The sequence below is a fragment of the Thunnus albacares genome, chromosome 13 (assembly GCF_914725855.1).
Source record: "Thunnus albacares chromosome 13, fThuAlb1.1, whole genome shotgun sequence".
NCBI lineage: Eukaryota > Metazoa > Chordata > Actinopteri > Scombriformes > Scombridae > Thunnus > Thunnus albacares.
In genome coordinates this window covers 29512797-29536844 of record NC_058118.1, presented here as the reverse complement: position 1 = coordinate 29536844, position 24048 = coordinate 29512797, and the positions used below count along the sequence as shown (strand labels likewise).

Sequence of the window (24048 nt, the reverse complement as noted above, 5' to 3'; positions counted from 1 at the left end):
AGAACATGACACAACATTCCGTGTGCTGTTCATCAAACCCTCAGAACACGAGACAAACTGTCAGATACTGAATCGTTGGATCGACATTCGCTCGTTGCATCAACGTTATCGTGTTAAAAACTTGTTTTAACGCCGTCATGAACAAAGACTCTGAAAAACCTTGTCAATCTCCAGCTGTTTGGAGAAGAGGTAAGTGAGAAAAACTGGCAATCACTTATTTATACTAATTTATATCATTTATCAGTTGGCACTAATTTCTCAGATTCCTGTTGCTGAGCACTTTTTCTCACCTTGACAAGGTATCTGGGATCTGAGTCTGAACTGTGTCTTGATAAAAAAAAAATTAAAAAAAAAGATTATTTTATACAATTAGTGACAAAAATTCACAACAAATTAATGTTCCACTGTTTTTCTCATTTGCAGATATTAATAGCAGCCAGACACAACAAAGTCCACAGGCTGCAAAGGATGACAGGACCAGTGCCAGGAAAAGAAAGGCCAGTCCTGACAAGGAGACCCCCAAAAAGAGGAAAAGGGTCTCTAAAGCTGAACCTTGTAACACCTCAGAAGAAGGTGTTGGTGTGAAAAGAGGTAAGTCCGCATCCTCCTCAACGGACACTCAAAGAGGTAGGTTCACCATGTGAAATTACAGATGGAAGTGTATATCATCAGGATTCATTATTACAGAAAACACTGAAATGTCCATCAACTGGGGCATTAGGATCAGCTCAGTCTTAAACAGTTAACCCAGATTACAAAGAAAAAAAATCCCACTCATCTAGTGGTATCTATTATTGCAGATATTGTGGTTTTATTTGTTGAGGTTTTAAGATATCTGTCTCTGAGATTTTTTTCCTTCACCCCACTACAATGGAGGTGAAAAATAAAATTCCATTTTTGGTGCTCACAGCATTAACAAATTATATTTAAAAATTAAAAAAGCAACATCTCTTTGCAAAAACAGCACCCTAAATGCAATGAATAATCCACAAAACACACACAAACTGTTGGCTTTTAAGTCAAAATTCTATAATATATATAAACTTGAACAAATAAAACAAAACTATGGATAGATGCCTCTGGAGGGAAGAGAGAAATGTGTTTTTAAATGCGTCAATTTTAGAGGTGCTCGTAGGCATATTTTTTTCCACTTTGGACAGAACCAGGGTAACTGTTCCCCCTGCCTCAAATCTTTATGCTAAGCTAGGCTACCTAAATCTCAACTCCAACCCTGTTCTTTTTTTTATCATCATCAACAATCTAATATTACTCTGGGTGTTTCTCATCTGTAGAGAGCAGCAGCAGCCTATTAGAGGGGTGCAGTACATCTCTAGCCCCGAGAGGCGTTAAGAGGAGAGCAACTGCTGATGGAGAAGGACCAACCAGGAAGAAGAAGAGGAGTGTTGACTTGAAAGAGACCAAAGAAGAGATCAAAGAGGACTTCACTTCCTCAGTAGAGGCCTGCAGAGGTTGGTAGATAGATTATTGAAGGCTTTAAGTAACATGAAATGAATTAATGTTCCTAACAACTGAACTAAAACAAATATATCTCTGTCACTGTTTAGCTGAATTTGAGGCCAAATATGAAGAGGGGAACCAGCTCGGTGAAGGAGGATGTGGATCTGTGTTTGCCGGCTACCGCAAAGCAGATAATTTACCAGTAAGTGTTACAAACACATTCTCATGTTTAACCTGCATTGTTTTGCTGCATTTTTTTTACACAGGGATAATATTTCATGTTGGTCTGAACACAGCCCAACACAGTATGTTCAGAAAGTGTTAATCAAATACCTGTTTGTGTCTTGTAGGTAGCCATTAAACACGTCCCAAACGATAAAGTGTTCTGCAAACAAGTGGTAAGTGAGCAACACTAACATTTCTTGGACTGAACTAAATGCATTATGGATGATTTATGAGTATTTATGGAGCTTCTTTCCCTTAACCTTCTATTTGTTTTGATGTTTCAGGATAAGAATGGGAACCAGCTCTCTGTGGAGGTCGCCGTGATGTTAAAACTCGGAATGACTGAATCAGCTGTGTCCCTGCTGGACTGGTACGATCTGGACAAGGAGCTCATATTGGTCCTGGAGAGACCAGTCCCCTCTGTAGACCTCTTCACATACAATGAGATCAACGGAGGATGCCTGGAAGAGGAGGAGGCCAAGGTAAGTAACTGGAGGTGTTTGTGTGCAAGTTCAGGCCATGTTGGCAGATCCTCTGATGTTTTTTTCAAACACTCCCTCTCCCCTCATCTCTCTCTCTCTATCTCTTCCTCAGATCATATTGAAACAGCTGCTGGATGCTACATTAGAACTTCAGGATAAAAACATCTTTCACCGAGACATCAAGAAGGAAAACATCCTGATCGAGACCGGCGCTGACGTCCCACGTGTCCGTCTCATTGACTTTGGCTTGAGCTGCTTCGTTAAGAGAGGATCGTCGTACCGCATCTTTTACGGTATGATGTCTGAGTACTACTCCCGCTCTTTACATTTAAAGAAAGCCTCTCCGCCTCCTCATCCTCACAGTCTTTATTATGTCTGTGTATTTCAGGTACCTCATGTCACATCCCCCCGGAGTGGTACAGTCGTTGTACCTACAGTGCCGGCCCCACAACAGTTTGGCAGCTGGGAGTAGTCCTGTATGAAATTCTGCACAGTAAATCATCATTTGAGACCAGAGAGTTCCTGGGCAACAAGCTAATAATCAGCAACAAGCTGTCCAACGGTATGAAAAACATGCTTATAGGCAATTCTGTTTATTTTAGTTCACATTTTGATGGATGGCTGAAGCTGTTGCCTTCATCTTTCTTCTCCTTCTTTCTCTCCAGAATGCCAGGATTTCTTGCAGAATTGTCTGACCAAAGTTCCTGAGCGGCGACCCACACTTGAGCAACTACAGCACCACCCATGGCTCAGATAAACCAACACTACACACACCTACAAACATCAGTCAACTTTCACTTACGGCCCTTCATTACATGAATACCACTAGCACTGTTTTCTCTTTGACAGGAAGGCGGATGTGGACGAGTGCGGCTGGACCGTTTTTAATTGGAATCATCTAATTCGGTTCATTATTTTGGACATTTTACTTTAATACTTTTACTTTTTTCCCACCTGTAGTTCCTGTAGCACCCCCAGTCATCCGAGGAGAGGGGATCTCTCTTTGAATTGCCTTTCCCGAGGTTTCTTCCCATTTTCCTTCTGGCCGCAGGATTTTGGGGAGTTTTTCCTCGTCTTCTTAGAGAGCTTGGGCTGGGTCAGGAGCTGCTGCTGATGAGCAATTAGGAGCCAATGAGCCATTATGTCATAATAATGACAAACGTAATCATAAACACAACAATAACAATAACAATGTCCACAACAAGTCCATGAAAATAAACATTATAAAAAAGAAAGACCACAGAGAATCATCATAATCTGTCTTATTGCTTTTTGAGTGATATACATTTTCTGGATTTTTCCCTTTAATTTTCAATAACATTTTACATTTATCTTAATAGTAATTTCATCTGACACAAAAATAATATTGAAATAGTGCATAAAATAGCAAATAAGTTCTTCTTAACACTATCAAACTGACCAACAGACAGTTTGTGCAATAGTTTGTGTAATGAACAGAGGACAATCAACAACTTATACTGCTGCTTTACTGCTTTTATTTATTTATTCTAACTACATCATCTCATTGTACCTGAGTATAATGAGTATAATGACAATAAATATTCATTCATTCATTCATTCATCTGTTAATTTGATGTCAGACTGTTTTCTGCTTGTTGCAGGACTATCAAAAAGACAAGCCAGAAGTGATAAATAAGAAAAAGTTTGAATAATTAGGTGAAATAACTTCTTGTCAGACAGCTCTCTATCAGATTAAATTCAACATTCATCAGCTGAATGACTGCAGATAAACATAAATAATATTAACACACTGAAATGTAAAATTAAACTCAGAGGATAAACCTGGTCAAGAAATGAATAGTTGTGACTTTAAGGCTTTACATCATCATCACCAACCACCAATGAGGGAGGACATTGAGTTGCTTAGCAACAGAACCCATACAAACACCAACTGTGCTCTTTGAACACAAGAGAGCTCCTTTCCACATATGTTTTCCTCCTACAGGTCAAGCTAGTTGTTTTTATCTGTTTGATATGTGTTTGTAGCTACTTGTTTTGTTGTTGTCAGTCTTCCTGTGATGGCTGGAATCATGATGTGTGAGCCGCTGGAGCTCTACAATCTCCTCAACCAGAGCAGCCGTGTGTCCAGGCTGGCAGAGATCAACTACCTCTGTTTGATTGGTAAGAGATGGGATTTAGCTCAACTCAGAGTCCACGGGACCACTTCATATATATTTGTTGTTTGATTTCATTCTGTTTAATTGTTAATTGTAACGTATTTGTGTATGTCTTTTTTTTTTCTAGATGCCCGTGAAACTCAAGATTACAATGTGAGCCACATCATAACAGCTAAAAATGTCAAGATGGTATGGAAGTCATCATGTATGTTCATCCCATCAGACCCAGCCTGATGGGTATAAATTGGCAAAAATTGACGTATGAACTAAAACTCTGTAAAGACATAAATGCCTTACAATTTAACCAAATAATTGGTACAAGCATTAAGATTAACACACCTAGATTACTGCTCAGTGATACTGTCCAATAGATCAGAATATAATTTAGATAAGTTACAGGTAATGCTCAGACAGCACCTCACTGCCCGTTTAGAACAAGTAGAGCAACAACATGTAATTGTTTGTATTGGTTAAGTGTAAAAAACAGAGTGTCTTACTCCTTTAAAATCTCAGAAATGTTTAAAGCAGGTCTTTAATTATGAGGAAAAATCTTTGTCTCTAATTGAGAAGTCTTGAAAAACATTAGCAAAATTGCCAAAAAAAGTCATTGGTATAGAAAATGTAAAGAAATAATTCAAGTGATGATTGTTTTTGACAAAATAATTATTAATATCTGTACACTTACATGTATTTCAGGTGGATGAAAATATCTTCTCTTTAATTGGTGATTACACAACTTGACATGTTTATGCATTTTTAATAAAAACTTTTTTGAAAAGATTAAAAAAGTTATTCAGAAACATGAAATCTATAAGAAGAATAAGACATTACTGAGAACTTTGCTCATGTTTTTAGAACCAATTTCTACATCTTAAAAATCCTTAAAAATATCACAGCAAGTAAAAGTCCAGAGATACGTTATAGAAACCTGTTCTTATCATCTAGACACCATTATTTTATACTATATATTATATACTTTTATACAGAGTTCAATACTGGTTTAATACAGTACAAAGTATTGACAAACAGTGGCAGGGAGTTCATTACCAGGTTTACTGACAGCAGAAAGTAATAAAACTAGTTTAATAAAAGACTCGTTTTACTCTTCCAACATGTGATATTTAATGGAGAATCACGGTTTTATTCGTGATTAGGATATGTAAATTTGCTTCTCTAGATTGTTTTATTTTCTCTGGAGGTGATGCCGTTATGAAGTGTTAGATGTTTTATGTGATACTTTCATTTAAGAATTGCAAACACTTCTATGTGGAGCCCGTGAAGATTAACTATCATTGTTACAGTACCTGATGTGGATCTAAACAAAAGAACTAAAGGACAAGCCTAGAAATACAGCTTAGCTTCTTTATTCCTTTAGTTTCTAGGATTATATATGTGTCAAATATCAAATCTTTCTGTGTGACTCTTTCCAGGATTCAGAAAGCACATTTTTCCTGCCAGAGGCCATCGAGGTCGACAGTATGCAGCATGTAGTGATCTATGATGGCGACACGTGTTGTTTACAGGAGCAAGGTGAGCTGACAGTTACACATAAATAATATTTGTTTTGGTGTACTATACTGTCAATAAGTATGTTTTAGATTAGCTAAAGTGTTACAAAGGAAATGTTTCTTCACATGTGGTGATTGAGTTGTTTAGGTTGAGGCAGCTCTAGAGCATATGAAGAGGATTTACCAGTCCACTAAACAACATAATACTGTATAGCTTTGGAGACTGTCTGTGGTTAACAATGTGCTTTCTGTATTTTCCACCATTCTCCCACAATGCACTGTCTAAGGAAGACCAGTAATTTCTTATGGCAATGCTCCCACTAGCATGAATTTCAGCAAATTTGCATTTGTGTTAGGTGATGTTTATGAGTTTGTTTCTGACTGTGATTGCAGGCAGAGCGGTCGAATGTGCTCAGTCTCTGGCTAAAGTCAGCCTCTATCCAGTCCGCATAGTGAAAGGAGGCTTTCAGAGGTTTTCAGCTCTGTACCCTTTCTTAAGGACGGAGAAAATCATCTACACCATCTTGGTAAATGAAGACAAACACACAGCAATGGAGGCTTCGTGCTACTCATTATTATGTCTGTAAAGGTTCATCTCAAAGTCTGGAGAAAGTTCAACCCAAATTCATTCAAAAGTCAGTTGATTCAAATTGTTGCTGTTGCTTACAATTGAATATATTTATGAACTTATCTCAGGAGCTGGAAAACTTCAAGACTTATCCAGTGGAGATCATAGCAGGACTGCTGTATACGGGTGACCAGAAACAAGCCATGGACTCAACAAGTATCAACAAAGACCTGAAAATCAGCGCCGTCATCAGCATCTCAGAGAGTAACACTCTGGAGTGAGTCTGGATATTTGAAACATGATTAGAGAATATTCTGATCATTCACCATAGCTGTATTGCATTTAATTTATTGAGATTGTTCTGGATTTCTATTGATTCTTTAGGTCCTTAAAAGGGAACCAGAGCATCCTCAACATCCCTGTAGCTGACTCAGTGGTGTCTGATTTATATTCAAGTTTTGAAAGGATTTGTAGTTTTATTGGTAAGTTGTACTTATATTGTACTTAATAAGCTTTGAAATCTTTACAAATATTTGTAATCTCATGTATAGAAGCAGGTAAATTTGTTTTAAATGTTCTACGTGTGTCTGTAATGTAACGCTACATTCAGGGGATTGGAAATAGCAAAAAAATACACATTCAACTGATTTAGCCGCTTCAATTTTACTTTGGGTTCAAGTGTTAAAGTAAAAAAAATGCAGCTGAATGAAATGTTTTTTCTTTCAGGACTAAGGTGTGAGTTCAGGGTGCATCAAAAAAAATAATTACAAGATTTATAATTCTGTGATCAACATGGTGCGTCACCATTTCCTGACTGCTCACTAAATTGGCTGAAATGGAGACAAACATGTGCAAGTTTCCTCACAGTCTCTCAGAAGTAGAATCTGAATTTAAAGAGCTAAATCTAACATGTATTGTGCCACCACGAGCTCAAAGATCAGAGGTCATTTATTGAGACTTTTTGATAGGAACAAGGAATTATTTTTTTGTTAAATTTGCCACAAATCGAGATACTGTTATGACTCGGCTTAATAGCGTAAAGCTATCCATTTTCTTTTTTTCGTGTTTTCAGGTTCATACATCAACATGGGCTCTCGTGTCCTGATCGTTTCCAGGCAGGGCAGAAGCCGCTGCAGCGCCGTGACCATCGCTTTTCTCATGCACCACCTCAAATACACGCTGGAGGCGAGTGTTCATCCAGTGCAGTGTATAGTCATGGTTACGATGTAATCTCTAGAACAGTAAGTTATATAAGACGATTATACCCTGCTGAGAGTGTCTTACAACCCTAAGATGAGGTGTTTGAAGTGAGTTTTCAAATCTTTGGACATGTAACATGAACAAAAATGTAAAGATTTGATTTTAGGGTGAATTAGGTGTTGGAACAATTTTCCAATATGTCTGTGCAGCAGCTCCAGACATCGTTGGTGAGCACAGGTTACAGTTTTGGTCTCTGTACAGGCACGATGGTACCAAACCTTGTAACCTGCGCACGGTCACTACACCCGGCTGTTTATGCCAAGACATAGTTAAAGCACAAAAATCTTTTCATTTAAAGGTTCTATATGTAGGAATCAGAAATTCCTTCTCATTAGTGACATCTGTGGCCGTTAAATGAGCTGTAGTCAACATCCTGGTGCTTGCGGCGTGAGACTATTGCAGGTGATTTCTTCTTCCTCGCTTACGCTTCTCATAATTACATAAACAAAGCATCTCTCACTCCCGGGGGGTGTAACGGGACAGAGTGCACAGTAAACTCGGCAGTCACACATTTCTCTGTTCTGTATTTCTCTGTTTTGTGTCTTCAGGTTATGCTAACCCATTGTTGCTAACTTTGGAGCTAACCCCCTTCACTTTTCCAGCATTTGGGGAGACAACAGACGTGACTTTTTAGCATTTATTAACTGACACACTGTAGTCTGTACTGTACATTTACTGCCAGACTGACAACTTACTACTAACTTTTTCCTCTGCTCCGCTCGCATCCACCGTCACTTCTCTGTCCCTCGCTCTTTCCCGCTCGCTACGTAAACATACTCCTTAACGGAGCCACGCTACCAATCGTTTCCCAGGCAACGACAGAGGTTGACTCACATACCGGAACAGCGCTGCACAGAGACTCCCAAACGCTGTCAAATATTAAAAAATATTTTTGGGGGCCTGGTGGGGGTTCTCGTTGTGTCATTATAGAGAAACACTGATTCAGTAAACGTTCAGTAAACGTTGAGTACAGTTAGACCCAGCAGTCTCCGTTAGGTTGGGCGAGTTCAAAGTAGTGAAAACAACGAGGGTGTTTTGAATACACCCCCGTTGTTTTCACAGGTAATTTGTTAGTCTGTCCCTCCCGCTGCAGGAAATAATGGATTAATCCTACAACAATTCTACATATAGAACCTTTAAGGATTAAAACAAATAAGATGCATGTTAATTAGTGAGCTTTTTTAAGTTTGGACCAGCTAGATGCTAAGCTAAGCTAACCATGTGATACTGATGACACTCAAGAGAAAGGAAATATCCCAAATATAATATTACATTTACAGAACATAATGCTATTGGTTTGACTTTTTTCAGGAGGCATGGACGTACATGCTAAAATGTAAACCCAGCATGAGGCCAAACACGGGGTTTCTACAGCAGCTGTCAGACTGGGAGCTTCACACCAGGGGAACGAAAGTGACTGATATCTCTGATCCTCGTTTTTAATAAACAGCTGAGTCGATACTTCGGCTTTTCTGAGCAACCGGCGAGTCTCGTATCAGCCCATGATATTTAATTCAGTGTTATTATTTTGTACAGAGAAAGATAAGCAGTACTGGCATGATAAAAGAAAAGTACATTTGATATTCTTTGTTTCGTTTGTTTTTGTTTATCGCAGTGCTGATTTAATAAAAACCTACATGTATATGATGTGTTGAAATTTTGTCTCACAAAATTTGTTATGATTGAATGTTCCACTTGTGTTTTTTTTTGTAATCATTTTAATGAGACTTATTTTGTATCTTTCTGCTTTCGTGATCACCAGAATTTGCCATGTTTTTTTCAATAAAATGGAAAATATGTTTGACAGAGCAATCCCAGCTTAAAGTTCACTTACAAGCCTTTTTCCAGAGCTTTCATCCATATTACTCTGTCTTCATCAGCAGTTGGGGTTTCCTCAGTTGTCATGGAAACTGATCAATTGACATGTGAGCTGAGTCGAGATAATGTGTTGATTGGTTTTTTGGACCACAGCAGGAATGAGAACAAAAACATTTTACTTAATAGATTTTATAATAATTATGACCACATTTTATATTCATAAATATACAGTATATACTTTATATAAAATATGACATACTATTATATAAATATAAAACTTGTATCTGCTCTGTTTAGTGAAATTAAGAACATTTTTTGTTTTATTGCCTACAGTGCAAACAGAAGACAGTACAATGAAATAGAAAAACTCAAGTACAAGTACCTCACAATTGTACTTTAGTGCAGTGCTTGTGTAAATGCACTTAGTTACTTTCCATACACTTTAATGTGATAAATTATCTTCATAAATAAGGTAATTTATGATGTTTTTTGACCACCTTTAAGCCTCATAGAGCCCTAAATGTTATCAGTCTGGGTTCAGTCCATACATGGCTCCGCCAGAGGTGTTAACAAATTGGAGATGACTTCTGTCATTATGTGTTCAGATGTCAAAAGAGTTACATAATATCGGCTCTAAAAATACAGGCACATGCCAAATAATGCGACACTTGATGCCCTGAAAATTGTCTCGCAGGGGTCAGAGTGTCTTCCCTGCAGAGAACCCAAACAGCTGATATAAGTGAAATGGTTGTGTTAGATGGTTAAGATCAGGGTCACAGTTTGCAGTTTTAATCCAAATCCTTGTTGATAAAATAGAATTTATATGAGAGGCAGTGTTGCCTGACAGGCTAAACTCAGGGCATCCATTACGATGAGTATAACAGTTGTTTAAAGATGCTCGTGCTGATTTGTTCAAACAAGCAACCAAAATCTTCCAGATCACCAACGAGAGATCTGATTGGATGAAGTAGTTGCTAATTAGCACGTCCAATGAGCACGTAGCACGCAGGGATATTGGTCGTGAACTTGACAGCTTTGTAAAGTACACTGACGTTACTTTACCGGAGGTTATTACAATATTGAGAATAAAAGCACAGTTGATTTAACTCGCTCAGTTTAACTCAACTAATTAAAATCACGCCAACGTACTGTATATGGAGAATATAACAGTACTGCTAATATAAGGTATTTTTGAAAAAGTATGTAAAGTAATTAATCTGTAAAGATGCTGTGTGCTTGGATATACTGGTTGCAGTAATGCAAAACGAAACTCAAGTTTATTTTTCTTTCTTTCATAATTACAACATGGTTACAAATGATAGATAGGGTCAAATGGCATTTAGTTATAATAGTAAAATATGTAACAACACATGGGAATAAAGTAATAGCAATATATCAAATGAAAAAATCCAATTAAAATATTTTTTAAAAAACCAAACAAACAAAAAAACTAAACTACAAACTAAAAAACAACTGTACGAAATATTTAACCAAGATTAATTATGCCACCCCAGACTAAAAGGTTATGTTTCATTGTTCTCATAATTTCATAGAAATCTTTCTAGAAAAAAAAAAAAATTATGGGTAAAATAAAGACTTCAGTTGGTTGCATTCTCAGTTGCAGAATTGGGCAATTTGTCTACAATAAAGCAATTCAACATATGTGAAGTTTCCAGTAATAAATAAATGAGACCTGCAACAACTAGTTAATTAATTGATTGACAGAAAATTAATCAGCACCTATTTTGATAAACAAATCAAACTGTTAGTTATTTTTTCCCAGATATGCCAAAAATTATCTGGTTTCAGCTTCTCAAACTTGAAGATTTAATTCTTGTCTTTGTTATGCATTATAGCAGAGCTGCAATGATTAGTTGATTAATCAATTAGTTGCCAACTATTAATTCTCCAACTATTTTGATAATTAATTAATCGTTTTGAGTCACTTTATAAGAAAAAAAAAGTCAAAATTCTGTTGATTCCAGCTTCTCAAATGTGAATATTTTCTAGTTTATTTATTCTTTTTTGACAGTAAATTGAATATCTTTGGGTTATGGACTGTTGGTCAGGACAAAACAAGACATTTGAGGAAGTCATCTTGTTTGCGCTTTGGGAAACAGTGATCAACATTTTTCACCATTTTCTGACATTTTATGGACCAAACAACTAATCGATTCATTGAGAAAATAATTGACAGACTAATCTATAATGAAAATAATCGTTGCAGCCTTACGTTAAACTGATTATCTCTGGGTTATTGACTGATGGTCAGACAAAATAAGACATTTATAGACATAACCTTTGACTCTGGGAAACTATAACGGGCCTTTTTCACTAATTTCTGACTTATAGACAAATGTTTTAATTGATGAATTGAAAATATAATCAGCGGGTTAACTGATAATGAAAATGATATTTTACTTGACTTTAAAGTCCCCCTCCTGTCAAAAATGTGTTTTTATCCTTGTTCCTTCAGTTGAATGTTTGAGCTTCACTGTGCAGAATGATGTTCGTGCAAAGTTTGACAACAGAAGGTTGTTTTCACAGTTTGGGGGCCCTTGACACCAAAAAGGTTGAGAACCACTGAAGTAGGAGACATCTTGGATCCAGCAGGTAAAACCTTTTAAATGAAAAATATCTACATACCATATTTACATTTTATGAGGGACAAGGAGTAGATGTAATTTTAAGAATTAAAACTGAATTAAGTAATTGGACTTTTTCTTGTGGAAAAACCATATTAGACACAAATTATTATTCAAAGAGTATTTCATATACATATAAAAATAAACTGCTCTGTTTAAATATACTCTCCAGACATGTTTTAAAACTAAACAGTCTCAGAACTTTTCACAAAAAAACACTTCCACATCACAAAGTTTGCATTAAATGTTCATGATGACAGTGCATGTCACTTTGTCACTCAGGCTTTTATAGTGAAGGCTCAGACAGGAAGTAGCGTGTCTTCCTCGACAGACCAACTGTTGCACACACCGGGGCTTGAACATTACACAACTCCAGGAGCTTTCCTCGTCGCGTCTGAGCGCAAAATGTTGTTCAGTCCAGCGGGTGTATCTGAATGTTTACGTGAATGGGAGGATTTAGAGAAGGACTACCAACAGATTCTGGTAAGTTGAACAGTCACTGCGGTGTGACACGTTACCTATGTAGGTGCCCTGCCCGGGTAAACCTAACGTTATCAGCCGGAGTGGGTGGGGATCGGGATGCGTTATTTTTGTTGTAACCTCCACCCGCATTCTGCGAAGACCCACCCTACGCTGCCTCTGATTGGCTCTGAGCCTGATATGCCTACCCTTATCTTAACCAATCGTATTCCTCATGGCTAAAACTAACCAATCTGACCAACGAAGGCAACGAGTACTAGCCAATCAGAGGCAGAGTAGGGCGGGTCTTCACGGAATACGGGTGGGAAAAAAATAAGCGGTGGGGACACAGAGGCGACAGTTGGTTCACCCCACAGCCGCTATAATAATTGTATTGTGACAGACAAAAGAAAAAAAAATAGTAATACGGAATTAGGTAACTAGTGTCGATAACTACCACTAACCCCACCGGGACGGTTATCACGTTGTCCCAGACAGTACGGCACTGTTCAGGGGAGGCACAACGGTTCCCAGTTATCTTTAAACCATTAACTTATTGGCTTAAACGAGAAATCCGTCTTACAAAATACATACGTGGACTATATTGTGTTGTCATCAAGTAGCCATGATATAGTTTAAATATTTAAGAGTGCCTTTGTAGCGAAAATGGTGAGTTTACTGTCGAGTTTTTGGGAAATGTGAGTAGTAATAGAACAAGTCAGTAAGTGAAGAAGTATTCAGATCCTTTACTTAAGTAAAAGTACCAAACCAATAATGTAAAAATACTCCATTACAAGTGAAGCAGCACCAGAGCTGTTAACAACTCATAGATATGTGAAATGTGACGCCGACTACACACTGCTTTTTGTAAATAAACAAAAAGGTTGGAAACCACTGGTTTCATCTTTAACAACGTGTTGTATTTAAAAGCTTGTTATATTATCCATTGTGTCAAATCTTCATCTGAAAAGTAACTAAAGCTGTCAAATAAATGTAGTGGAGTGGAAGAATAAAGTAGCATTAAATGGAAATACTCAGTAAAGTACAAGTTCCTCAAAATTGTACTTAAGTACAGTACTTGAGTAAATGTACTTCCCACCACTGGAACAAGTACTCACATACTAAAATGCAAAAAAAAAAAAAAAAAAAAAAAGCTGTTGCAATTAAAAGTTCTGCATTTAAAAGTGTGCTGTTGCTGTAAAAAAAAAAAAAAAGTATTATTAGAAAAACTAAATTATCAAAAGTAACAGTTGATTTGTGAGTATATTATTATTATTATTATTATTATTATTATTATTATTATTATTACTAGTTCATTACTGTGTAAGCCACAGTCTAATGTTGTAGCTAGTTGAAGTGGAGCTCTTTCTAATTAATTTTGACATACTGCTGAGTCATGTAATGTACAACATGTCATATCCCTGAGGATAATCATATGTTTGTATGTAAAATCTTAATTTAAAAGCAACTAGTCTTTATAGCTGCTTAGCAGAGCATTCAAAAGTACAATATTTCCTCTCAAATGAAGTAGTGATGCACCTGATCCAACTTTTTATCTTCTAATATCGATTGATACCTCAACTCAGGATATCTGCTGATACCAGTACTCTCTTTTCCCCAAATTTAAACTCTGCAAGCCTCACTGTATTTGAATCATTTTTATGTAAGGTAACATGTAAGGTAACAGGGACTAATAACTTAATCTGGCAGGCTGCAGTGACTAAATGAATATTACTGACTGTAGAAATACTTAATTTAATGTTGATATGGATCAAGAAATCTTCGATCGATCGTCATATCTTGGCTGATACCTGATCTGCTTTATCAGGTCAGCATTGGTGCCAATACAGGTTACACTTTAGTATCTTAAATTCTTACTTGAATAAACACACATAGTTACATTTCACTATTGTTGCTGGAACACAACTCAGCTGACTGCTGCAACAGTTAATGTCAGAGAAAGCTCTTGATTTAATGCACCAGAGCACTCAAAACTCAAAGCATCACTCATTGCGGATGCCATCACATGATCAGCTGTCATCTCAGGTCACATGCTCAGTGGAGGTCAAACAGTAAACCACTGTGTCTGTGACATTCAGCGACACAAGTAAAACTGTGGGGAACAATATGAAGGTTAAAAAGTCTAATGGCAAAAGACAAACAATTACAAAAAACAAGATCAAGTTACTTCCTCTATAAATAGTTATTCTGGTATTAACAATAAATCTTTCATTATTCACACAATAAATCTCAGCCACTGACAGAGGCCGCCAGTGCCTGTTGGGGTATTATTGTTGAAGAGGCTGATTGCATCTTTTTTCACTTCTAGGACACTCATCGTCTGTATAAACAGAAACTCGAAGAAGTCACCAAACTGCAAGACAGCTGCTCCAGTGCAATCACACGCCAGAGGAAGAAACTGAAAGAGCTCACCGGATCACTGGAAGAGTAGGTATTTGATCAGGGATTCAGTGAAGACATGATGTTGTGCAATTGCAGGCCAGCGGACTACATTATACTACATTATTTCAATGCCTGTTACCGTTTCTCCTGTAAAAGCCATTAAATCAATCATATCTCTCTCAAACATGTTTACAGGGTAGCTGTTCATTACAGGTTCCTCTTATAGATTTTACATATTTTCTACAGCTGTGAGGCACTTTTGATTGCTTTTGTATGAAATTACTCTACAAATAAACATAAACTTGAGCATTTAGTGATGAGTATTATGCGTCGTCAGATTGTCGGGGCAATGAGAGGATGCATTTATCTATAGAAGATAAGGACGCTGAGTTAAAGTGAGTGCAGTGGTAGTCGGGCTGCAACTTACAGTTATTTTCATTATCATTTAATTTGTCGATTTCTTTCAATCGCTTAGTCATTTCCCAAAGCCCAAGATGACGTCCTCAAATGTCTTTTATTCCAGCCAAGAGTCATTAATCCAAAGATATTCAGTTTACAATCAGTGAAGACTAAACAAACCAGAAAATATGAGTTTGTATTATATTCAATTGAGAGAATGGAACCAGAGAAGTTGGACCTTTTCTTCTCAAAAAAGATTAAAAAATGATTAATCAGTTAACTAAATAATTAAATTTTCTGTCAATTGACTAATGGATTAATCGACTAGTTGTTGCAGCTCTAAGTGGTTTTAAGTGGTTTTGTTTATATTGTATTTAAATTGTAACTAGCTGTGTTGCTGTGCATGTGACAGTAACCTGGTCCTGCATTTAAATGAGACTTTATCATCAGTGTTGATGGGTGAAAAGCCAGTGAGGGATTTATGTGGAGATCAGTGATAGGGGCCACAGTGCAGAGTCTGCGCTGTGTTATAAACATGTCATAATGTTTTTATTTTTCTATGATCAGATGCAAACAAAAACACCCAACACCAAAATTAAGTCCAGAGGATTTGGACTCAATCTCCGAAATCGAGGACTCCATCAAAGACAGAGCGAACGCTTTCTTGGAGATGGAAGCTTTTCTGCCAAAGAAGAACGGGTTTGATTCCTTCATATGATTCATTTTGTGTATTTGGATGACAAAAGGGAGTTTCACAATGAATCGTCAGTTTTTCTGTTCCCATAATGCAGCTAACATAGGAATCTTGCAAAAGCAGTCGTACTGGCTCAGTTAATGTGTTGCGACAGTTTGTTGTTGTGTAAAAGGTCAGATACAAGGGCTAATGAAGCAACATGTTTAATTTGAAACCAATAATATTTTTAAATGACAAAATTGTATAAGATGTTATCATTTTGTATAATTAATTTTTTTCCTGTTTAGGTTATACCTCAGTCTTGTTTTAGGAAACGTCAACGTAACACTCCTCAATAAACAGTCCAAGTAAGTCACACTGACTGTCACCTTTCATCACGGTCTTTCAAAATGCATTCATGTCAACATCACAGTAACATCATTTCTGTTTGCTCCACTGAACAGATTCGCCTACAAAGATGAATATGAGAAATTTAAACTGGTCCTCACGGTCATCCTCTTCCTCTTCTCCTTCACATGTAGCTTTTTGTTCAGCTACAGGTAAGATTTCCCAACATCTTGTCTACATTTGCAGAAGTTGAATCCAAATTGTGGGAGTAGAGCGATGAAGATTTTAATTCAATTCAATGGAACAAATACGATTTAACAACAATACGAACATTAACTCAACATTAAGATTCATATATATTAATTATATATATATATAAATTATATCCTATGTATGTATTTGTGTGTGTGTGTGTGTGTGTGTGTCTCCTTATCCTTGGAGTATTTTTCATTTCAAGAGGTCGTTAAGCTCTTTGAAATCTGAAATTACAGAGTTGAACTTGTTAAAGTAATTGAATCTTTATAAAGGGGTCATGAATATATAGTTTCATTTTTAAAAATGCTGAGTCATTTCCTACAGCAGCTTGGCACTGTAGATTTTAGAAAATGTTACTCAAACTGGAGCAAACTGTTTAGTTTTTTTAGTGAATATTTCCAGCAGCAGGATCGTGTAACTAGTGACCATGTTTATCATAATGTAGAAACATTAGTTCTTGAAACTAAGTGAATATCCAAACAAAATGATTAAATCAGCGCTCCAGTATTACATCACCAAGCTACCTCTTAGTATATTCATGATAGAGCCTGACCAATACTGGATTCTTGAGGCTGATATCAACATTTCAGAGAATTCTATAACAATAATATATATATAATATTTATACACAACCTCAAACATACTGTGGCTGGTTGAAGCTCAACGAGGGCCTAACTCGTGTACGTTAGCTTGAAGAGGAAAAACTTCCACAGGACTCCGTTTTAAAAAATGATAAAATAAGTATTTATTCCACAGTTTTTAGTATCTTCTTACAGGAGTATTCAAAGCCAAGTTCTCCTAATCAGCAAACTGTACTACGGTAAGAAAACCGTGTGGCTCGGTCCTTACTGGAGCCTCGACTCTTCGGAGGTTCACCCCAGTAAAACAAAAGGGAGCTATATCTCTTAAAGTGACAGTAACCTACTTCACTGTTTTAACAGGAAGCTTAAATAATGTTGCCTTTACAAAATATCACGCTTACATCAACATCAATTAAACCAAATGATTATTAGCTGAACTTTAACAAATTACTATTAATTAACTTATTCAATGACTTATGTTGACTTGTTATGGTTAGGAGTTAGGGTTAGGGTTAAAGTATGTAAGTGGGTTAGGGTTAGGGTTAGGTGATGTAAATTAAAGTATGTAAATGTCTCCAGATATGAACAAAAATGGGCAAAAATGAACAAAAATGCTAGATAATGAACTCTTAAATTTGGTTACTTGGTTACCGTGACTACAATATGTGGTTGATCAGTTCCAGTGTTGATACTTTGCATCACATCACTGCAGACAGACAGTGTGGATGAATGGGTGTGTTTGTTGAATTATTTCCATTAAATGTGTGGATTTGGTTGTTGTTTTTTTTTTTAACTTCCTTACGTACCGTTTTTGTTCTTGTTTCTCAGAGCCTTAGATGCCCTTTTCAACTTCCTGTTGGTGTGGTATTACTGTACACTCACCATCCGGGAGAGTATCCTCATCAGTAACGGCTCAAGGTCTGGAACAAATGTACTTTACTTTCCACTGTTTTTACCATATGATAACAGCTAAACTGGCTACAGAAAGGCTTCCTCGGGGACATGTAATATAGAAAAGCACTTTGAACTCTCAGCCAAAACCCTTTATTAAAGTCTTTCGTTTGAGCCTCTTTCTAATGAAGTGACTCTGAGTACATTCCTCATTATATTTCTCTTCATATTTTACGGGTCATGTCATGCAGACCTAGCTTGTATCTATACCTTGCCTGATGGTATCCTGTCTACTACACACAGCACAGTCCTGTATCCCTTACTGTCAGTCCTGTATGTTGTTTCAGGATCAAAGGCTGGTGGGTGTTTCATCACTATGTGTCAACCTTCCTGTCTGGAGTCATGCTCACCTGGTGAGTGATTTAATCTACTTTACTTTAGACTGACGGCTCTTTCAGAGAGAGAGAGGGTGACTGCTGCTGCTCTTTAACTTACTTTTCCTGGCTTTCCGTGTAACCATGGCAACCACAGAAACCGCAAACGACACAGGAGCTGATAGTAGTGGTATTTGAGTTCCCTGGATTATAAACTTCTTCACCAGCAGTGAACAAACACATCAATGAAGAGAAATTATCTTAGAGTAACATCAGCTTCAAAGTTTGATAATCTGGTCTGGACGAATGATTATTATGTCATATTTTAAACTATTTCCTCTATTTTATGGTGCATTCCACCCATTCAACACTCATTGTTGTTGAGTGATGGATGTAGAAGCAACTAGTCAGTGTCTGGAAGCACCTCAGCAGTTTTATACTTGCACCACAACTCTCTACAAAATATAATAACATTGTTATAAGTACACAGTGACTGGTTCCATCAAAATACTTTTGTTACGTGGCGCCCTGTAGCTTATTGGTAAAATGCAAACCACAAAACCGCAACATCCACGGTTCGATTCTAGCTGTGCATCTTTGTTGCATGTCATACCTCTCTCTCTACCTATGTTTCCTGCCTCTTTTAGCACTTTCAACTATAAAATAAAGCCAAAAACGATCTGCTTAAATATCATAAAAGTTTGGGGTTTGAGATTTTTAACAGAGAAGCTCCATTCTAACCAGATGTTTTCTTTGTTCGCAGGCCTGAAGGTGCTCTCTACCAGATGTTTAGGAACCAGTTCCTAACATATTGTCTATACCAAAGTAAGAAATTCAAGCTGTGTCCCAGTTTCAAACTACTTACTTAACATTATGAAATATGCACTATGTACTAACTGGCATAGAGAGAGTGTAGACATCAGTTGTGAGTGAAAAGATTTTCCACGCTGCAGAAATGCTTTGTGTCTTTACTAAAAGGCTCTAACAATAATTGTGTGCTCCAGACTTCATCACTCCAGATAAAGTGATTTTCTTTCTTCTCACATTGTTCCCATTTTAAGGATATTTTGAGTCCTGAAGAGGCACAAGTATTAATGATTTCTCATGAAAACAAACTGTGTAATTATTATTATGTCATATCACGCATACTGACATTTTTTAATATACTTATTTTGACACATTTGCAGTGCGTATTTGTAACATTCTTGGTGGTTAAAATTGGTTTGTAGTGTAAAATACAGTTTCAGTGTCAATAGTCTTGCACATGAATAAGTCAGATAACACAACTATGACTGATATCTTAACCAACAATGATGTCATTCCTCTTCTTTTCTTTTCTCTGCTCTGTTTGCTAAGTAGGCTTTGTCCAGTTTCTCCAGTACTACTACCAGAGCGGCTGTTTGTACAGACTCAGAGCTCTGGGAGAAAGACATAACATGGACCTCACAGTCGGTGAGTCATATCGAAACTGCTGTTGTGTTGTATTTATGTCGACTGTATGTCCAATTATCCGTCATGTACATGTATTCTTATGCATGACAAATATCCTATAATGATAGATTAAGTTAATCCCAGCTCAGTGACTCTCCTCCCTCCTCTCCTTCTGTTCAGAGGGTTTCCAGTCCTGGATGTGGAGAGGCCTCACCTTCCTCCTGCCTTTCCTGTTCTTTGGTCACGTGAGTATCATCTCGTAATATTTTTAACCGCTTTCTTACATTAAGTTGAGTTGAGTTGAGTTTTTTTTTATTAAAAAAAGAAACAAACAAACTTTTATCAATGCCTAGTAGAAACTAATTAAATTTAGATTTAAAAAAATATGTTAAAACCTGAGTAAAAATACTTATAATACAAAGTAATAATAATAATAATAAGCTTTATTTATAGAGCACCTTTCATGACATAAAATGCAGCTCAAAGTGCTTTACAAAAGAAATGTAAAACATAGATACAGATATATACATATGCACAAGCACATAGATACACACACACACACATACATATATATATACATATACATATACATACATATACACATACATATTAAACAGGATAAATATCAGTTAAGACATAGTAAAGGAGTAAAAGACAAATTCTAGAGAAGGGATAAAATCATAGGGGTAAAACAACATCAATTAAAGGTCATAGAAGGTTTTGAGTTGCTTCTTAAAACTCAACCGAGGTGGCCCGTCTGATATGAAAATAAGAACTTCATTTTTTATGTGCTTGAACTATTTGATCTTTATTTGTATACAATACATCTCACAGAGGAAGGCTGAGATACAGTGTCCCTACTACCAAACTATTTGTTGAACCAGTTAACAAAATGCCCCTCTGACCTACTTCTTCTCCTCTTACAGTTCTGGCAGCTCTATAACAGCATAACACTCTTCAGGATGTTCCAGCTCCCGGAGTGCAAAGAGTGGCAGGTTTGTACAAGAACTTTGTCACCAATTTTAACTTTGTAACATTTTACTCATTAAATTCAACACATTAATTTTACTGATTCATGTCTCATCTTATGTTTAAACTTTTCATGCAATGCCCAAAAGCTGTTGTTATTAACGTTAATATAAAATATGCAAATATCCAAACTGTGGATGATTGTTGAAATTTTAGTCTTGTATGCTGCAGTAAATCTTTTTTACTTTGAAGCCTAAATATTTTAGCACTGTTTTTATTTTGCTGTGCTCTAGGTTGTCATGTGCGGCTGCTCTTACATGGTGCTCTTCATGGGAAACTTCTTGACCACGCTGGGAGTAGTTTACCAGAAGTACATGAACAACAAGGACAAGTCCAAGAGTTTATAAAACTGGAATAATGAGCCAATGAGAGTCACTGAAAATCCTGGAATGAAAAATGTTACCGTTGCTCTAATATTCTCTTTAGAGCTCTTTATAGATGTTGTGATTGTGATTGTTGTCCTTGTGAACCATTTTACATATACTACTACGTTTGTCAATGTCCTTTCCATTTCAAGTCCTTGTGATTTCATATTTTTGGATGTATAGCAACATATCGTATCAGTTAGTCGTATGATTATCACATAGACCTGTAAAACAAAAACAACCAGGTACCTCACAGGTCTTACTTACTGTAGTAACACTGTTAGGTTGTGTAAGTAGGATATTCAGGTCAGAATTGTACATCTCAAATAAGGACGTGTTACTGAATAAAGAAATAACTGTTAAAGCATCATATTTATTTAGGGAAATCAATGGTTTGTTGCTCAGCAGCTGCTATGTATTTTTGCCTTACAGAAAGTGCTTAATAAAACACTCCTTCAGACCCCCTGGTTGTTGTTTTCACTGTTGCGTAAGCTAAGCTGATATTACAGGTGGTGATACAAAACTGCATTCATCATTGGTAAATATATATTTTTTGACGTATCACCCTACAACAGCCACTGGACATTTCCGATGCTCTAAGATGAACTTTTAGTAATAGATGTTATAAGATGTCATAATATAGTACATCGTATTTGGTATAACCTCATTCTAACCTCCTGTAGTCGACTGTTTCCAGCATGCATTTTTAAAGTTAAAGTGCATTTTATATTTTGATATATGTGCAGAATTTACAAGCAGGATTTGTAACATCACAACTAGTTTGGAAAGTCAATCATGGTCAAATATGGGACTTTAAACTCTGTCTTAAAACAACAGTCAGGAGCCAAAATGAACATTGAAACAGGTTTTTCTTGCTGTAATCATTCCTGCTGTTCACTGACCATTGAGGGATCCATTGTGGACTTTGTAGACAAAATCCACAGTCCTCCTTCTGTGCAAAAATTTATTTAAAAGTTTATCTGAAGCTAATATGAAGCTTCAACAGTCCAAATGAGTCAAATCAAGTAGATATCTTTCAACGTTACAGTCTTTTTAGTGCCAAAGTTCCTCTTTTTGTTACTATACTTCCACCTGCAGCTCAACAGGGAAACACAAAGAGGGAATTTGATGCTAAACAGACTGTAAATGTGTCAGATATCCACTTGATATGAATAACTCAGACTGCTGAAGCCTCATATAAGCTTCACAGAGACTTTTAAATGACTGTGTGGACACACTGTGGATTTTGGCCTCCATCACTTACATCGAAAACACATTTGAAGGATCTTTTAATATCCAGTACGAACATGAGGAATGATTACAGTGAGGAAAACCTCTTTCACTGTTCATATGGACACCTGACTTGAAAATTCGTGAAACTATCCTTTTAGCCCCATTTCTCTCTCTTTTATTTAAATGAGTCAGGAAGCAGACAACAAAGCCTAACTTTACTGTTAACATTATCAAACAATAAGGAATATCCTCTCCCAGTCTTAATATTGATTCAAGAGTTTCCTTCTTCCTTTTTTATGAATGAAACGCTAAACAAGTTGAAGCAGCCGCAGTGTCTGTGTTTGACCAACCAGCGATGTTCAGCCCTACAAACCAAAGTTCCTGTATTTTGGAAAGTACTACCCCCACAGCATGGACTTTTTAGGGTAGGTTTGGAAGTTAATTTACCCTGTTTATCCTGGATCCTGGTTCAGGTACATAGTTCCTCATAAAGTTAAGCTCCTGGGAAAGTTCCAGCAGTGAGAATTATTTTTTAAAAAACATTTTAACATTCAAAGGACAAAAACAAAATAAGTGATATATTAGCACATAGAGGTGCACTGTAATGGTATTTGCTGTTTTTACATACTATAATGTGAGTAATTTTTTTTAGCCATGTTAGCTGTGGCTCTAGGTTTATCTGTTGATCCACAACCACTCCAGACTGAAATATCTCAACAATTATTGGACAGTTTGCTGTGTAGCATTAATTGATATTTTGTACAAGTGTTGTTCCCCAGAGGATAAATGGCTGATCCTCAGACTTCTTCTTTAGCGCCATCATCAGGTTAAAGTTTTAATTTGTCCAATATTTAGATTTATGACTAAATACTACATACAAAACAAATGTTGTACAAATGTTTAGCACTTACTGTCAGATGTTAGCATGCTGACACTCTAAACTAGGATGGAGAAAATTGTAAACAATACTTTCTAATCATCAAAATGTTAGCATTGTCATTGAAGCATGGCTGTTCAGTACAGCCCATGATGGATGTATTAGGTACAGCCTCACAGAGCTGCTAACATGGCTGCACACCGTCTAGTTAACATGTAAAAAGTCTCAGTCTCATGGGTACGAAGCAAAATGTTGACTAATACAAAATAACACACAAGGTTTTAAGTTGGGGGGTTTTCTGCAGAGAAAAGGCAAAATGTGCTTCTGGTACTGTTGACTTGACGACTGTTGGACTATTTACAGCATTTTAATGACCTGCTTTACATTAAAATGACCACAAGGTGGAAGCATTGAGTTGTAATAGCAGACGGTGTAAACGGCCCCAGACTTCCTGTATGTGTTACTGGCCTGTGTTGAGTTGATTCCATCCATTAAAACTTAAATCTTTTCTTTATTTTCTTAACATACATCATCACACTTTTCCTAATTTGAAGTCTTGTTTTATGGGTCTCATTTTTGGGTCTCGTTTCTTCCAGATGGATCACATCTCTTGAGGTTGATTATGGTC

At 36.7% G+C, this 24048-nt stretch overlaps 3 protein-coding genes across 5 annotated transcripts; all 3 read left to right on the top strand.

The window, feature by feature from the left end:
• Positions 1–63: 63 nt before the first annotated feature.
• On the top strand, positions 64–2933 carry LOC122995578 (serine/threonine-protein kinase pim-1-like). 2 transcript variants are annotated; one of them, XM_044370887.1, is made up of 9 exons: positions 64–189; positions 424–591; positions 1293–1469; positions 1566–1660; positions 1809–1856; positions 1968–2165; positions 2278–2458; positions 2554–2727; positions 2831–2933. In XM_044370887.1, the coding sequence occupies exons 1-9, from the start codon at positions 138–140 to the stop codon at positions 2920–2922; spliced, it is 1185 nt and encodes a 394-aa protein (XP_044226822.1). In that variant the 5' UTR covers positions 64–137; the 3' UTR covers positions 2923–2933. The 2 variants fall into 2 exon arrangements, with proteins under 2 accessions (XP_044226822.1, XP_044226821.1); XM_044370886.1 differs by having other exon boundaries at positions 424–627.
• An 866-nt stretch (positions 2934–3799) lies between these two features.
• On the top strand, positions 3800–9270 carry styxl1 (serine/threonine/tyrosine interacting-like 1). The gene is made up of 9 exons (XM_044370815.1): positions 3800–4307; positions 4431–4492; positions 5734–5833; positions 6205–6338; positions 6508–6656; positions 6764–6861; positions 7452–7564; positions 8951–9095; positions 9147–9270. Exons 1-8 carry the CDS (start codon positions 4205–4207, stop codon positions 9080–9082), a joined length of 891 nt encoding a protein of 296 aa, XP_044226750.1. The 5' UTR covers positions 3800–4204; the 3' UTR covers positions 9083–9095; positions 9147–9270.
• Positions 9271–12363: 3093 nt separating this feature from the next.
• tmem120aa (transmembrane protein 120Aa) lies at positions 12364–21768 on the top strand. 2 transcript variants are annotated; one of them, XM_044371632.1, is made up of 12 exons: positions 12364–12585; positions 14891–15009; positions 15931–16062; positions 16345–16404; positions 16501–16596; positions 18049–18138; positions 18459–18524; positions 19249–19310; positions 19842–19937; positions 20097–20161; positions 20843–20911; positions 21179–21768. In XM_044371632.1, the coding sequence occupies exons 1-12, from the start codon at positions 12508–12510 to the stop codon at positions 21290–21292; spliced, it is 1047 nt and encodes a 348-aa protein (XP_044227567.1). In that variant the 5' UTR covers positions 12364–12507; the 3' UTR covers positions 21293–21768. The 2 variants fall into 2 exon arrangements, with proteins under 2 accessions (XP_044227567.1, XP_044227568.1); XM_044371633.1 differs by having other exon boundaries at positions 12366–12585; positions 19845–19937.
• Positions 21769–24048: the final 2280 nt, after the last annotated feature.